Raw genomic sequence first — 15,243 nt, 5'->3', positions numbered from 1 at the left:
CTTTACGTTTTGGGGGCTGACGGGAAATGTAGGAGGCGCTAGCTGGACCTTTGCTGGGTACTGTTTAGTTTTAAGCCACTGTTGACTTTATTTAAACCAGTCAATTGTGTTTTAATGACCAACTAAATACGGGTAGTCTATAAAAGGATGTGCTATTGTAATTCGGCGAACGACCGGGTCGTTGTAACGTAGCTGAAATCAGGCTGTTTCGCTAGCAACACAGAGGTCGAAGAACTACAGCTACTACACTTGTGAGCGCATTTTCATTAAAAAATGAAGAAAACGTTTTAACAGCTCCAGGCAGACACGGCTCCAACAGACATAAAAGCGCGAGACTCATTATGACGTCACTATTGAGCTCATTGTTAATCTCAGTAACGAGCAGGAGGCTCTGTGCACACGGTCAGTACGCACGCACACACACACATACACACAGGTAACGTTATTGACACTGCATTGACTTCCATTCATTTGGAAAGCACAAACAAACCATTATCTCTAACCTTAACCATAAACAGTTGATACTGAACCCTTATCATATCCTACCCACAATTCAAAGATTACCCATAGACTTAAACAGAAATGAGGTTCTTCCTCATTAGGGTCAGGTTGACAGTTCCATGGTTGATGAATGTGACACACACTCTCTCTGTGGTGTAATGTAATGAAGAATTACTCCACTACATTTCCATGAAAGCAGAAGAAGATGAGTTAATAATGGTCTGTATGAGCTGCTTTTGCCACTCACACCTCTTTAATACCCATTCACACGCTGCAGCATGGGGTGAAATGTCTTGCCCAAGGACACATAATAGGAATTTAACCCACAACCTTCCAGATGAGAGACAATTTGCCCTACCACTCAGCCGGTATGGCTCGGTCCTCGGTACTTCTAAAACTTAGTTACATTTTATATGAGAAAATTACTTTTGATACTTAAGTACAGTAAATGCCATATACTTTAAGGCTTTTAAGTAATATTATTTAAAAAAAAAAAGAAGTCATTTTCTGCTCTCTCTGTCTGTTTGCAGGCTTCGGTCTGAGGCGTTTGTTTGCAGCTGAAGGTGCAGCAGCTTCATCAAGGTACTTTTGTTCCGTTCAGGTCCACATTCAGCATCGTGATGGATATTAAAAACAAGATGGGGTGAATGTAATGACATAAAATGTCAACCATAGCCAGTTAAATCTCAGAAGGTTATATTAAGATTAAAAAAACAAAACACTTTCTGTGACTTTAGGGGTTTTGTAGATTTCCACAATCCAGTGACAAGCTTTTACTGACCCCTGTGGACTTCTGAGTATTTAACTGAGAAAGATCTCCCCTACTGTTGTGCAAGACATAAGGTTTTTGTTTTTAATTGTACATGGATAGTAAGTTAGTAGCTTTACTCGTCCAGACTGCATCCAGGAAACTTGGAGGAATAGCAGCAGCTGTGACTGGCACATGCACCCAATTTGCGTAGTGTTGTGTAGAGTACGCATTTTTGAAACAAATGCAACCCCATGATAGCACAAGAAGCCAAAAAATGGGTTCAACAAGGGCAAAGCGAGCCAGTCCGAACACACCATTCGCTTCTTCTAACTTAAACTTTTGCTCTTTCTGCAGGCCTCTTCCTAGAAAATCAGACTCTCCCTGGCAGGATGGAGCTCGAGGACTTTTCTCCCGTGGCGGCGGTTCAGAGGTCAAGCAGATGACCTTGGAAGACGTCGCCAAACGCATTAGAGAGCGACAGCACAAGAGGGTGGTGGTGATGGCCGGAGCTGGGATCAGTACACCGAGTGGCATTCCGGATTTCAGGTACAACGGAACGATATAATTTCCTGTTCCTACTTCGTTCTATAAGGCCCCGTCCCCAGAGTCCCTTCTAAAGGGCCACTTTCACTCAATGCAAAACACCTAGATGAGTAATATTGAGTCAGCAGTCCAATCAGTTAGGAAAATGACAAAGAAGAGCCTATATACACACTTTTAAAAATGGCAAGATGGTGCGGAAGTTTATCCATCTATATGATGTCACCTGTTTAGGCTACTGTGACAAACAAAGGATCTAGAATAGCTGGGAGGAAATAGGTGAAAAAGTGGCCATAAAGAGCTCAAAATTGCCATTAGAGGGCGCTGACTTCCCATGAACATACCTCAAAGTTGGTTGGACATTGGGAAATGGCCTCTGTCTTCTCTAAATATGACATTATTGGCTCTCAGGTCTCCTGGCAGCGGTCTCTATGACAACCTGCAGCAGTACAATCTCCCCTACGCTGAGGCCATATTCGAGATTGGCTTCTTCCATCAAAACCCAAAACCGTTCTTTACCCTTGCCAAAGAGCTGTACCCGGGAAACTACCGGCCCAACCTGGCCCACTACTTTGTACGTCTGCTTCACCAGAAGGGTCAACTCCTCCGCATGTACACGCAGAACATCGACGGGCTGGAAAGACGTATGTATGACGTCGCTACACGTCGTCAATGCTGACTTTGAGCTCATCATTCATTTCCTCTGTGTGTGTGTGTGTTGGTAGTAGCAGGAATTCCTCCAGAGATGCTAGTTGAGGCCCACGGCACGTTTGCCACGGCCACCTGCACCGTCTGCCTCAGAAACTACAAGGACAATGACCTACGAGTGAGTGATGACACAGGTGTCACAAATTCACGGCCCCAATTGGTCTCTTGCGGCCCAGCCACTTAAAATCAAGTTCAAATGAGTTATTTCTGTCGGTTTTCATATTTTTAGATCCATTTTGCATCGTAAATCTGATTTCATTGTGCACTTTATATCATTCTATATCAAAACACATGCCTTATTCTGTGACATTTGGTTATAAAGGTCATTAGTTTGAGATCATAATGGAGTATTGTGATATAGTCTTCACCCAGACTGAACAGTTGTTGTTTTTTTCCTGTGAAAGTTGGACTTCTTTTCACTTGACTGGTCAAGGCAGGCAGACATTTACAGTCTTGTGTGAACATTCCATAGTAATATTTATTTATTTACTTGCAATGTTTTATATTTAAAAGTTGATAAATCTCGTGTTTCTCTGTTTGCTCAGGCAGACGTCATGAGTGGGACGGTCCCCAAATGTCCCGTCTGTAAGGGCGTGGTGAAGCCTGACATTGTGTTTTTCGGGGAGGAGCTTCCGCGGCATTTCATGAAGTACCTGACCGACCTCCCGCTCGCTGACCTGCTCATCGTCATGGGCACTTCACTGGAGGTGAGCGCCACCATGTACTCTTTTGATTTATTTGAGTTGTTTTTGATGCATCTTATCACCTTGTCTGAGCTCCTATGCCTTTTATATACTAATATTCTGTACAGCACTGTGGTCCACTCTGGTTGTTTGTTTTAAATTGTTTTGCAAACAAAGTTGGATTGGATCGGATTTCAGCCGATGGGCCTCCTCGCACTCTGATTTTCTGAAGTGGTTGCTGTCCACTCTTCGCTCTGCAGGTGGAGCCGTTCGCCAGTCTGGCAGGGGCAGTGCGCAGCTCCGTTCCCCGTCTGCTCATCAACAGGGACTTGGTGGGGCCTTTTGCCCGGAGACGGCGGCGCCAGGACGTCGTGCAGCTGGGCGACGTGGTCAGCGGCGTGCGGGCCTTGGTCGACGCCCTCGGCTGGACGCAGGAGCTGGAAGCTCTGATGGCTGCAGCTGCGGAGGAGGAAGTCAGTGTGTGATTTCCTATTCACACAGAAATCCACTTTGTAGTGAACAAAATAAATGATTGGTCTTTCAGCCATCATCAGAGAGAAGATGACATAAGATAAGATAGTCCTTTATTATTAATTTACATTGTCACAGCAGCAAAGACAGTAAAGATAAAGGTAATAAATTATAAACATGCATTTCCACATGTGTGAACGTTCAAGATATGTTAAAATAGCATGTACATTATAGTGCTGTGATGGTGTGGGACAGATTGTCAATCAGAGATGTTAGCTCTGCAGTCATTCTCCTCTCTCCCACCACCTCCACTGGGTCACAAGGGGGCGTCCAAGGACAGAGCTGGCTTCAGCCTCTTCCTGTCCACAGCTGAGATGCTACTGCCCCAGCAGCAGAAGGCCTTAAGTGAGTGCTGCCCGCACTCCAAATGACCTTATGTGAACGCCCAGGTACTGATGAGATGTCACCATCTCAGTGTCCATTTCCCTGGATGTTCACTGGTGCTGGAGGAGAGGGAAAAACATCCACCACCACTTCTTTAGTTTGATCTGGAGGCGGTTTGAGATGAATTATCAGATGTGAAAACCAACACTCCTTTTCGATACTGAAATCTTCAGTTGACGAATTGATACAAAAGGATCGTCAATAAAGTCGTAACGGTAGATTTTGTTTGATTTTCCTGCTGTCACTATTGTATGGCTGGGGATGACGTTTTTTGTCGGGGTGGGAATCACTCAGTTTATCACAATATTGTGATAAACTGAGTATTTGCAAAATCATATTGCACTTTTCCATTCCGTTCGGGCACCATTCGCCTCTTATTCGACTCGGTTCCGTGTCAGTCGTTTTACATTACTATAGGACCTCCTTGGCGTTGGCGGGGTCAACATAGCACGTCTGCGCTGAGCCGCCGTGACGAGGTTTTCTACGCGACACAAACACACATACGAGTGACTTGTTGTTTCCGGTCTAACTGAATCATTAGAATCAGTTCAAAAGATTTGTTCACAGTACTTCTTGGCTTTCGCTAAATACACCAGAAATTGGAGACTAATGCACGTTTTCAGGATTTTTCCATTGATCTAGAGTTCGGCAATTGTTGTCAATTTGATTCTTGTGTCGGACGTCGCTCTAGTGACTCTTCCAGAGTTGAGTCGGGTAGTGCTAGAACTGCATAATGGAAAAGCACCAATATAATGCAATATACTCGCACAACAGCTGTAGTGAGAGTGAGCACTTCTGGCGCCATCTGGTGGACTGAAATGTCAGTAGTTCTGTAACATCCGTTAAGAAAGGATATTATGCTAAAAGAAGAAGATTGAAAAGCGATGTCATTTCGCCAACAGCTTCCCCCACATCTGCCAGGTGATGTCGATGAATGGTTGTCATGGTTATGCTGAAAACCTCCGTGTTTTTTGTCTGTTTCTTTCTCTTACCTGCAGGCTGTGACAAAGACGGAGGAATGATGTCATCGCACCGCATCAACATACACACTCTCTCACACACACACACACACACACACGACCTGCACATTTGAGGATCCGGCAGAAACACAGGGGACGTCATAATGTGAAGGGAACGCGCCGACATGGCAAATAAGTGGAAAACAGGTGTGTACAGTTACGTATTCAGCACTAATGCACGTGACGGGGCCCTCGGTCAAATAACGATGTTTACGTTGTGTAATATCAACCATATTCCTGATAAACACACATTTGGCTCGTGGAAGGTGGATAATCTGTGAGATTCTTTAACTGAAGACCAAAATATTATTTATTTGCTGTACTGCTGTTGTGTGCCCAGATGTTAAGCCCCTTTTCCACCTATGGTCCCAGCTCGCCACGGCACGGTTTAGGTTGGTTTTCCACTCCAAAAATTGTACCTCCTCGTCGTTAAATATTGAGATTTTAGACATTTCCCTGGTAATTGTTGGCGATTAACCCTGGAGATTAGGATTATTAAGTCTTTCTAACTGATCTACAGTTGATCATTGTCCAGCTCGATTCTCGTCTCTTCCTGTGGCGGCACTCTGACCAATCAGTGGGCGGCGCATAGTATTGCCTCAGCTCGCTATAGTGGGAGCGCAACTTAACTGTGTCCAGCTGAGCCGGTATATAAATATAGAAGACCTTTGTGCTACTGTGAGTTTTAATGTGGATTATATGAAGATGGTTAAGTCAAGAGGTTCTGGGTAATGAGGATCATTAGGTGATTCACAGCTCACACAGAGTGTGACCTGTAGTCACCGTGACTTTGTGAAGTTGAGGTCATCTGTGACACTGAGCTCATCTTAGCTCATCTGAGAGCTCGCAGTTTACTGCTCCTCATGTTGTAAATCTGATTGAATTCACAGCTTCACAGCAGTTTGTGTTTTTTTTGGGTTTTTTTTTTTTAAACCAGCTTCTGCACCTCGCTCCAATTTTCACTTCTTCATTTTATCTTCACTCCTGGCAGAAATGTGTTACATCTACTGCACGAGTGACGCTGGAGTCTCCGTAATAAGAAGAGACTGATTTAACAGACCTGGATCTGAAGCCACACAAATCATCCCACATTTTGACCGCTGATGCCTGAACCTGAAATCACTGCACTTGTTATATTCTGACTGTTGTTTTTTTTTTGTGCACATTTTAGACTGGACGACTCCGGTGGATGGACGACAGTAACTCAACATAGGGGAAGATTTCACCAACAATAAACCGTGAGAGAAATTAACCTTTTTGTTCTAAATACATCTCGGCAATCGGAGGGAAAAGAACAGTGTATTTTCCTGTTGTAGTGTAGATTTTTATCGTAGATCTTGTGTCTGTGTGAGATAAAGTAGAAGAAGAGAAATATTAGGGTAAATATTTAAGGAAGACGACTTCATTTATTATAAATGTTTCCACATAAAACGTGGACGTATCATGGCACATGGTAGGCACATGCAGTGACCGAACACACGCTGGTGACTGCCACTTAAGACTTAAAGGATAGGTCAGGTGGTTAAATGAGGTACTTCACACGGCGACATGTCGTAGCAGGAGGCTGCGAGGTCACTAAAACACAGCTGCGAGTGGAAAACCCTTTTCTTTTAGCCACCTAATTAAATACTTCAGGACACGTTCAGTGTTCACTTTTGTACGGAAGCTCTAAAGGGTCATACATACATACATACATTTTATTTTCTCCCCATTTAATTATCTCGTTATGACGGGAAAACGGGGGAAATAAAATGTATGCAGGTATGTATGTATGACCCTTTAAGGCTTCCGTACTGTTGCTAAAAATCTCCGTTCCCCACCGTAGGCCATGTTTCACGTGAGCTCACATCCACACATCCCAGCTGACTATGTTCGATCACCTCATAAAACCACTATTATGAATTATCATCACTTTAAAGGGCAGCGCTGCTCAAATTTAAGCCATACTTGCACGTGAACATAAAAAAAAAAACACAACAGCTTTTTTCCACGGAGTGAAAGACAGTAATGCTTCACTGCATTCAACGTCATTCATGTTTAAAACAAATAGTATCTGATAATCAAAATGAAATCTACTGTTTTACTGCAGTTGTAGATTATTTGTGATTTGCAGCTTTTAGTTCAATCATGTACGGCCAAGTGTACAAGTTGTACATCAACCAGTACTGGACAATTTGAACAATTTTTGCCTCGCCTTAAAAGTTATTCTCAAAGATTAACTTCACAACTGAGCTCCAGATTTAATTCAGCCTATGTAGCAGTAGCGGTGGGGCTCATGACTGTCTATAAAACAAGGCTGTAGTGTAGTCCTTGCAGCTCTTTCTCGAAAACATCATCCATTTTCCAGGAGGCAGTGATCCTCAGGAATCAGAAATGTTTGCCACCAAATGATAAAATCCAGACCAGGAAATTAAACCGATGTCATGAGTAAAACGGCAGCAAAGAACAGGGTTTGTGCTCCCGTCACTCATTCGCCTCCCTCATAGATTGGCCTGGAAGCTTGGATGCAAGCGGTAAAGAGGCTAAAGGGAGAGTTCAGGTTTACGCACGTGGAGAACCACCCCGAGACACGGACGTCAGCTGACTGGAAACATGGTGGCAGTAGAAGCAGCTGCAGAATCTCTCACGTGATAAGTGGTTAAAATCCTTGCTGGCAGCCATGTTGTCGTGCATGTCTCACTGCTGCCAACGTGTGAGTGCCTCATACGACCTGAACCGTCGCTTCAACTGAAAGCGTCAGTTTTTCCGGGTTAAACCACCATCCTGTCCCCGGGGGGAAAAAAAGGCCTGTGGTCGTCAGCAGCAGCAGCAGCGGCGGAAGCATTTCTTGAAGAACTTCTTGAACTCCGTGTTGAAGATGGTGTAGATGATGGGGTTGAGAGCGCTGTTGACGTAGCCCAGCCAGGTGACGGTGCTCACCAGGCCGGCGGGGATGCTGCAGCTCAAACACATGGCTCGCGTCGTGTGGACGACGAAAAACGGCGTCCAGCAGAACAGGAAGCAGCCTGTGTGAAGACAGGAGGAGAGAGAGACGTTCAACTCTGACGCCAACTCTGCCTAATGCCCAATTATGAAAAATGCCAAGAAACGGGCTAGCAGCTAAACCGAAGCTGAGTTTAATCCATGCTCATTAAGTCATATAACTCTAAAAAAACAAAAAACAAAAACACCAAAAACTTTTTCACATTTGGATTCTAACAAAATGTCTGGAAAATTAAAAATCTTTTTTTTTTTTTTCCCCCCAAAGAAAAATCTATAACAAAACTTATAGAAAAAACAAAAAGTACATGGTGAAACTTGACAGTGGATTCATGAATTGTCTCTGGGTGCTTCTTCACTGTGAAACAAAGTGCATCATGCATCACACACACCAAACTGTGAAGTAGCTGTTAATTAACTTTCCTAAAATAAAGTTCACCTGCAGTCTTTTACTCCTTCATCCCTCACAGGCTCACACGTTAACAGATTTCTTTACACACAATTTTTCAGTCTATATCCTGATATACAGTATGTGCCACGCACAAGCTTCTCAAAGAGTTAGAGTGAAGATATACTGTAAAATAAAATATCTGTTGTTGTTTTTAAAATACACATATAATTACCTTTCATTTCAGAGCCTACCTGCTTCATTTCTTTGGCTTCTTAACGTTAGTTTAAGGAAATTTTACGCGTGTTGGAAACAACAAAATGGACTGGAAATATGGTCAAATTCAACACAAATATCCCATTATCCAAAGACCTAAAGATCCTAAGACCACATCTTGTATTCATATCACGATATAGACCAGGAGTGTCAAACTCAAATGACCTGGGGTCAATGAGCAGCTAGTCTGATCAAGAGGGGGCTGGTCTAAAGAAAAAAAAACAAAATAATGTCATTCAGAAAAAAGTGTCAAGGTGGAACTGAACATACACCGTTTTTATGTTTTGCAATTTTTATTTTCCGCAACACAACAGCCCTAACACACACACACACACACACACTGACACACAACTTGATTTCACTGTGTTTTAGAGCCATTTTAAGAGTTTTAAGCAGATTTTTAAACACCTGACATTTTCACATAGTCCCATAACCTAGTCGCCGTAAGGACATCAGAGCAGAATTAAGTCTGTGAATGGGAGACAATGGGCGTGTCTGTAAGATCACGTGCCGCTCAATAATTGGATTGAAGTTTTTAAGCTCTCGTTGAGAGGCAGCCGGTCAGCAGGGGTCAGCGGGGGTCAGCAGGGTGTCACAGCCTCCTGAGCTACAACAGGCAACTGCAGCAACTGTATGTGACGCGAGTGCAAAAACACCGTCACAGTGACGTCTGTACTACAACAGTTTCTAATATTTTCTAATAGTTTGGGATTTTTGACTTTTTGTTTTTAAAATGAGTTTGTTTTAATTAGATGTTGTTTTGCAGATGCTTAGTTTAGTGTTAGTTTTAGTAAACTGTAATAAACTGAAGTGTAAAGCAAATGATCTAGCTACATATACAAGTACACATGTATAACATGTAACATTAGCAGGCAATGTAGTGGAATGTGTAATATGGATTATTTGCCAGGTGCAAAGAGGTCATGATAAGTATTGTGTCATAAAATATAACAGTCTACAAGAAATTAACCTAAAGTGCAAAATGTGCATCATCACGCTGAGGTCGTACGCAGTTAGTGTGAGAGGAAACAACGTAACAAATGTTATGTTTAACTTGAATAACCTTATTTATGTCCCACATTGTAAACAAAAACAAATTGAAAACATTGTTATGAATGAAAATACAACCTTTCAAAATTGAGAGAGAGAGAGAGAGAGATTATAAAAAAAAATCACCATATTCTGAAAATGCATTAATATTCATTATGTATATATTAAGGAGTGAAGTTGATGACGGCAATCATGAAAGTAAAAAATCCGTTGATACAAAATGTTTCTGTGGAGTTTTTGAGGGTGAAATGTGAATCTTTTCTGGTTTCATTCATTGCTCCATTCAACAAATAAATCAATGAAACTGAAACATTTTGAGAACATCATCATTTCAAGCTTTTCTGGATATTTTATGAACCAAACAAGTACTGGATTAATTGAGAAAATAAGGTTGGTGTTGCTGCTGCTGTAGAAATTCTGAGCTGTGAAGAGAGGAAGGACTCACCTACGACGACAGGTAACACCCTCATAGCTTTCCTCTCCCTGCTGTTGATCTTGGCTCTCTTCCTCATCTGTGGCTGTTTACTGAACATCACCGTGGGCACAGAGTTCTCTCTGTACTGCCGAGGGTACGGCATCTCCTGCCTCACGCAGTCGTCGTCGTCGTCGTCATCGTTGTCCATCCGAGACTGGGCCAAGTCCCTCTCGATGATCCTGGGCAGAGGCATGGGCAGAGGCCCGGGGATGGTGCCCGCCAGCGGGGGGAGAGCTGTGGCGACGGCGGCGTGCTGCAGCTTCCGGCAGGCCTCGATGCTGCTGCGTAGCTTGGCTCGTCGAGTCTCCTCCCAGCGCTGCAGGCCGCGGAAGACACCGAAGTACAGCAAGACCATGATGGGGCAGGGGATGAAGAAAGAGCAGACCGAGGAATAGACGACGTAGTTGTTGTCCTCCAGTTTGCACTCGCTGGGGTCGCGGTGGGGCACGGCGTTGATGCCAAAAATAACCGGCGAGGCCACGGCGAGCGCCAGCAGCCAGGTCGCCGACAGCAGGACGAGCTGGCGACGGTCCACGTGCTTACGGTTATAATTGAGAGGAATGGAGACGGCAATAAACCTGCGAAAACAAAAGTACGTCGAGTTAACATTGCAGACCAGGGTTCTAGCTAGCGCATTTTAGCGCAACACACTCAAATTTGCGCGTCAGTGTCAATACCGTACTCGTAGCTACGGTGCTCTAATCATGCCAGTGTAACCGAGCCTCCAGGGGTCGCCTGAACTGTTCATAAAATCAATAACCACACATAAACGAGACATGAGTTAGCCGGTTTAGGTAGCCACCTAAATAATATGTGCAAACCCTAACGCTACAGTTAGCATGAAGCCAACCCAGTCTTAGGCCACGTACGTACAGACGTAAACGGCACGAAACGTAAACAATCGACATTGTTTCAGGAAATATCTCCGTCCACACAGAACCCCTCAATATGTAGTTAGATATCTAAATAATGGTTTTACTGTCCATCTTGTCAATGGAAACTTGAGCTAACATTAGCATAAATGTTAACGTTAGCTTGCGTCCCTGCAAAACACTGTTAGCCCATCAATAGTATAAAGTTGTCCAGTGAAAACACTGCTCGATTTTTGCCATGACCAGCTACATTAATGGTATATTAACTGTTGATTTAATAACTGTAAGGCTAAGTAGGTTAACTCTATCCAGTACATACATTTAAAAACATTAAAGCATGACGAAAATCAAAGAATGTAACTCCGGGCCTAAACCTACAGCATGTGGGCCCACAGTTACATTATATTGCCCTCCACGCGGCAACTGGGTACAAGACTCAATTGAATCTGCTTTTCCTGTTAATGCCCTACTAGATTCACGTTTTTTTGCTGCTGTACTGGAACGCACACATACCTGTCTACACTGATGGCGCACAGGTTGAATATGGACGCAGTGCACAGCATCACGTCCATGGTCATCAGGCCGTCACATAACAGCATGTTCAAGGACCAAATTCCTCCCTGAAACTGCACACACAAACACACACAGAAACTTGTTATTTCATCTTAGTGAGGACACACCATTGGCGTAATGCATTCCCTAGCCCCTTACCTTAACCATCACAACTAAGTGCCTAGCCGTAACCTTTAACCTTACCCTGACCTAAACCCAATTCTAACCCAAATCCTAAAACCAGGTCTTAACCCTGAAAAAGCCCTTTAAAGTTGTGGGGCCCAGACAAATTGTCCCCTCAAAGATAGGTTTGTATGTCTACACACACACGTTTCATCTTTGCATGTTTTGGTGGTTGTCTCTCATTGTGGTCCTGTGTATGGTGTAAGTTGTTCTGCCTTGCTTAATGGTTAGTTTGTCTCTTTCTGGTTGTTTTGACACACACAAACACACAGAAATACCTCATTAGCTGCCCAAAGTGTAAATATGTGTAATCCTCTTGTGTTTGCACCACTGCAACTGTTACAAAACATTCCTCCTAAAACCAAAGAAAACCCTCAATTCTCTCCTCTTTTCTTTAGGGGGTGTTAAGGTTTTTAACTCTCAGTTTTTTTAATCCAGTGAGCATACGAGGACAAACCACCCGTGTGACAGTCCCCAGATTAACTGGCTGCTGCTCCAGGTAACGAGGTCACAAACGCCGCTAATGAAGGAGGACATGAGGGGAAGCCTCTGCGGGGCGTCTTTGAGCTCACAGAGAGCTCTTTAATAAGGCTGAGATTATAGCCTTTAAACCTTTTTTTTATCATTATTATTGAATGGAACTATTGTCATCAAATGAGTCACAGGCCTCTCATCTTTAATTAATTCTGAATGAAGAGGTGGGGGAGAGAGAGAGCGAGAGACGGCTCCAGCTCACTGCTGCACATTCGTCCTCTGTTTTTTGTCCATCTGAAGTGTCTCTCATGGATCTCATTTAAAATGTGGATCCTATTTATGACAAAGAACCTAAACATATAAATATGTCACATCCGTTACTGAGTAACAAGAAATGTTGGTCTGAATTAATCTAAAAGAATAATTATTCACTGCACTGGTAACTTTGGCAGCGAATGACGAGGACATGTGAATGACGAGGACATGAGAGTTAATGATGAGGACAGGTGAGTGAACGATGAGGACAGGTGAGTGAAAGATGACGACAGGTGAGTGAAAGATGACGACAGGTGAATGACGAGGACAGGTGAGTTAATGATGATAACATGGGAATGATGAGGACAGGTGAATGATGATGAACGATGACCACAAGTGAATGACGAGGAAAGTTGAGTTAATGATGATGACGACAGGTGAGTAAATGGCGAAGACAGGTGAGTTAATGATGACGACAGTTGAGTTAATGATGACGACAGGTAAATGGCGAGGACAGGTGAGTTAATGATGATGACATGGGAATGACGAGGACAGGTGAATGATGAGGACAGGTGAATGAATGATGACGACAAGTGAATGACGAGGAAAGTTGAGTTAATGATGATGACAGGTGAGTAAATGACGAGGACAGGTGAATTGGCGTTAATTAAGGTCCCTTAGTGAGTGAGGAAGTTAAAGCATTTGTGACCTTTGACCCATGTGTTTACGTACATATTTTATTTTTTCAGTACTTTAATTTGTAAAGATTTGCCTGTAATTAAAGACAGTTATTTTATTATTATTATTATTAACATCATCATCATCATCATCGAACGATCAAATGAGTCACGGCCCTCTCATATATAATTTATTCTGAATGAAGAGGTGGGAGAGAAAGAGAGAGAGAGACAGACGGCTCACTGCAGCACATCTGTCCTCTGTTTTGTGTCCGTCTGAGGTGTTTCACGTGGATTTAATTTTAAAATGTGGATCCCATCTATGACAAAGAACCCGAGTCTGTGTGACTCTCGGGACTATGGGATATCGATCAAACTATTCTGATGATCAATTAATCGCAGTACAGAAGTTTTCTGATTTTTCAGCTTCTTTACTGTGAATAATTTCTAAACAAACAAAATCGTTTTGGTTTGTTGACCAAAATGAGACATTTGAGAACGTCAGCATTTCCAGGCTTGACAAACACCGATCTCACACTTTCTGGAGCAGACTTAATGTAATTGATCGATATAATAATCGATAGTCATGTATGAAAATAATCGGTAGTTGCAGCTCTCGTTGCATGTAGTTTTATCTTACCATCATTTGGTGGTTGTCTCTCATTGTGGTCCTGTGTATGGTGTAAGTTGTTCTGCCTTGCTTAATGGTTATTTTGTCTCTTTCTGGTTGTTTTGTCTCTTATTGTTGTTGTTTTTTGTCCCTTTCCGCTTGTTTTTCAGTTCATTTTGCAGCTGTTTTGTGTCCCTTGTGGATTTTTGTGTCTCCCTCACACAACATCCTGCTGCATATTCAGTGTAAAGATCAGACAACACTAAACCATACTGTGCAAACAAACACGAACCCAGCCATGACCTCTGACCCCTCGGACATCTTGTTTACCTCTGCGTAAACGAAGAGCGGCAGCACCAGTAGCGCCAGCAGCAGGTCTGCAAACGCCAGGCTGACTATGAAGTAGTTGGTGGTGGTTTTTAAAGCCTTCTCCAGGTACACGCTCACACACACCAGCACGTTCCCGCCGATCACGACCACAATCAGCAGAATCCCGAACACGAGCGCAGAGAAATTATAGTGAGTGGCCACAGCGGCCGGTGCGACGGCGGTCGGATGAGTGAAGTTGTCCGGCATGGTCTCCGGAGACTGGCGGGCAGAGAACGACCGTGCCCGCTGCGCTTCTCATCTACGAGCCGCGGGCTCAGCAGCGACGGTGTCCGCGCTGTGCGCCGTGCGCTCCGCGCTCCAAACGCACAGCCGCGCCGCTCGCGGTGACCCGTTCCCGCTTCACCCGTGTCATCCCGTCCAGCACGCGCCTGCAGACCCAGTCTGTGGAGCGAGTCTGAGTCAGGTGCGGCGATGACGGAGGAGGAAGAAGTTCGGAAAGTGCACGAATCAGAGAGCAACGGCTTAAATCCATCCGCTGAAATCTGCTTAACGGAGACTGAGTGTGAACAGACTCCGCGGGGAGGAAGGAACTCACCAGTGAGCTCAGCTCTTTGACAACTCACAGGTGTAAGTGATCAAATGAATGAAGGCTGAGTTCCATTTAGCTTCCTCAGCAGTGCCGGCCCATGCCTTTATGGGGCCCAGAGCTGAATGCAATTTAGGGCCCCCCCTTCCACCACCTGGAAGTAACTGGTGCTTGACTATTATTGATACAAATGTAACTATAAAGTACCGGTCTCTTGTGGGAGGTGCTGGTATGCAAATGAGAGTGCCGGTATTTAAAAAACTTTCATGAAGTGAACAGAGTCATCGTTAATGTGATCTGTCATGCTGTGAAACTGTGAGTGACGTCACCCCCGAGTTCACCCTGTATCCAGTATCTAGCCGCTGTGAGCCCTTGTTAGCGTTAGCAGAAGATAACGATGCTCTCCCTGTTAAAGAGCT

At 43.8% G+C, this 15,243-nt stretch overlaps 2 protein-coding genes across 6 annotated transcripts; one reads left to right on the top strand and one right to left on the bottom strand.

Moving 5' to 3' along the window:
• Positions 1–16: 16 nt before the first annotated feature.
• Positions 17–9,848, top strand: sirt3 (sirtuin 3). Of its 5 annotated transcripts, none has more exons than XM_044030407.1 (10): positions 17–402; positions 1,032–1,083; positions 1,607–1,798; positions 2,204–2,436; positions 2,518–2,618; positions 3,046–3,207; positions 3,444–3,656; positions 5,097–5,264; positions 6,289–6,355; positions 8,732–9,848. In XM_044030407.1, exons 1-8 carry the CDS (start codon positions 342–344, stop codon positions 5,118–5,120), a joined length of 1,038 nt encoding a protein of 345 aa, XP_043886342.1. In that variant the 5' UTR covers positions 17–341; the 3' UTR covers positions 5,121–5,264; positions 6,289–6,355; positions 8,732–9,848. The 5 variants fall into 5 exon arrangements, with proteins under 5 accessions (XP_043886342.1, XP_043886341.1, XP_043886340.1 ...); XM_044030406.1 differs by having other exon boundaries at positions 7,604–9,848; XM_044030405.1 differs by lacking the exon at positions 8,732–9,848 and having other exon boundaries at positions 6,289–6,369.
• Positions 6,504–14,887, bottom strand: drd4b (dopamine receptor D4b). The gene is made up of 4 exons (XM_044030404.1): positions 14,239–14,887; positions 11,671–11,783; positions 10,256–10,863; positions 6,504–8,122 (listed from the first exon to the last, which is right to left on the bottom strand). The coding sequence occupies exons 1-4, from the start codon at positions 14,482–14,484 to the stop codon at positions 7,914–7,916; spliced, it is 1,176 nt and encodes a 391-aa protein (XP_043886339.1). The 5' UTR covers positions 14,485–14,887; the 3' UTR covers positions 6,504–7,913.
• Between the last annotated feature and the right edge of the window lie 356 nt (positions 14,888–15,243).

This window comes from Solea senegalensis, linkage group LG7 (assembly GCF_019176455.1).
Source record: "Solea senegalensis isolate Sse05_10M linkage group LG7, IFAPA_SoseM_1, whole genome shotgun sequence".
NCBI classification, from domain to species: Eukaryota; Metazoa; Chordata; class Actinopteri; order Pleuronectiformes; family Soleidae; genus Solea; species Solea senegalensis.
This window is presented reverse-complemented; position numbering and strand designations above follow the sequence as displayed.

Excerpts from the sequence above, each read along its gene's own strand:
- sirt3 (XM_044030407.1), top strand. The coding sequence starts at position 342 with ATGACGTCACTATTGAGCTCATTGTTAATCTCAGTAACGAGCAGGAGG. Across the intron at positions 403-1,031 it reads CAGGAGGCTCTGTGCACACG|GCTTCGGTCTGAGGCGTTTG; the intron begins GTCAGTACGCAC and ends GTCTGTTTGCAG. Across the intron at positions 2,437-2,517 it reads CATCGACGGGCTGGAAAGAC|TAGCAGGAATTCCTCCAGAG; the intron begins GTATGTATGACG and ends GTGTGTTGGTAG.
- drd4b (XM_044030404.1), bottom strand. The coding sequence starts at position 14,484 with ATGCCGGACAACTTCACTCATCCGACCGCCGTCGCACCGGCCGCTGTG. Across the intron at positions 11,784-14,238 it reads CGCTCTTCGTTTACGCAGAG|TTTCAGGGAGGAATTTGGTC; the intron begins GTAAACAAGATG and ends TTGTGTGTGCAG. Across the intron at positions 10,864-11,670 it reads TGCGCCATCAGTGTAGACAG|GTTTATTGCCGTCTCCATTC; the intron begins GTATGTGTGCGT and ends TTGTTTTCGCAG.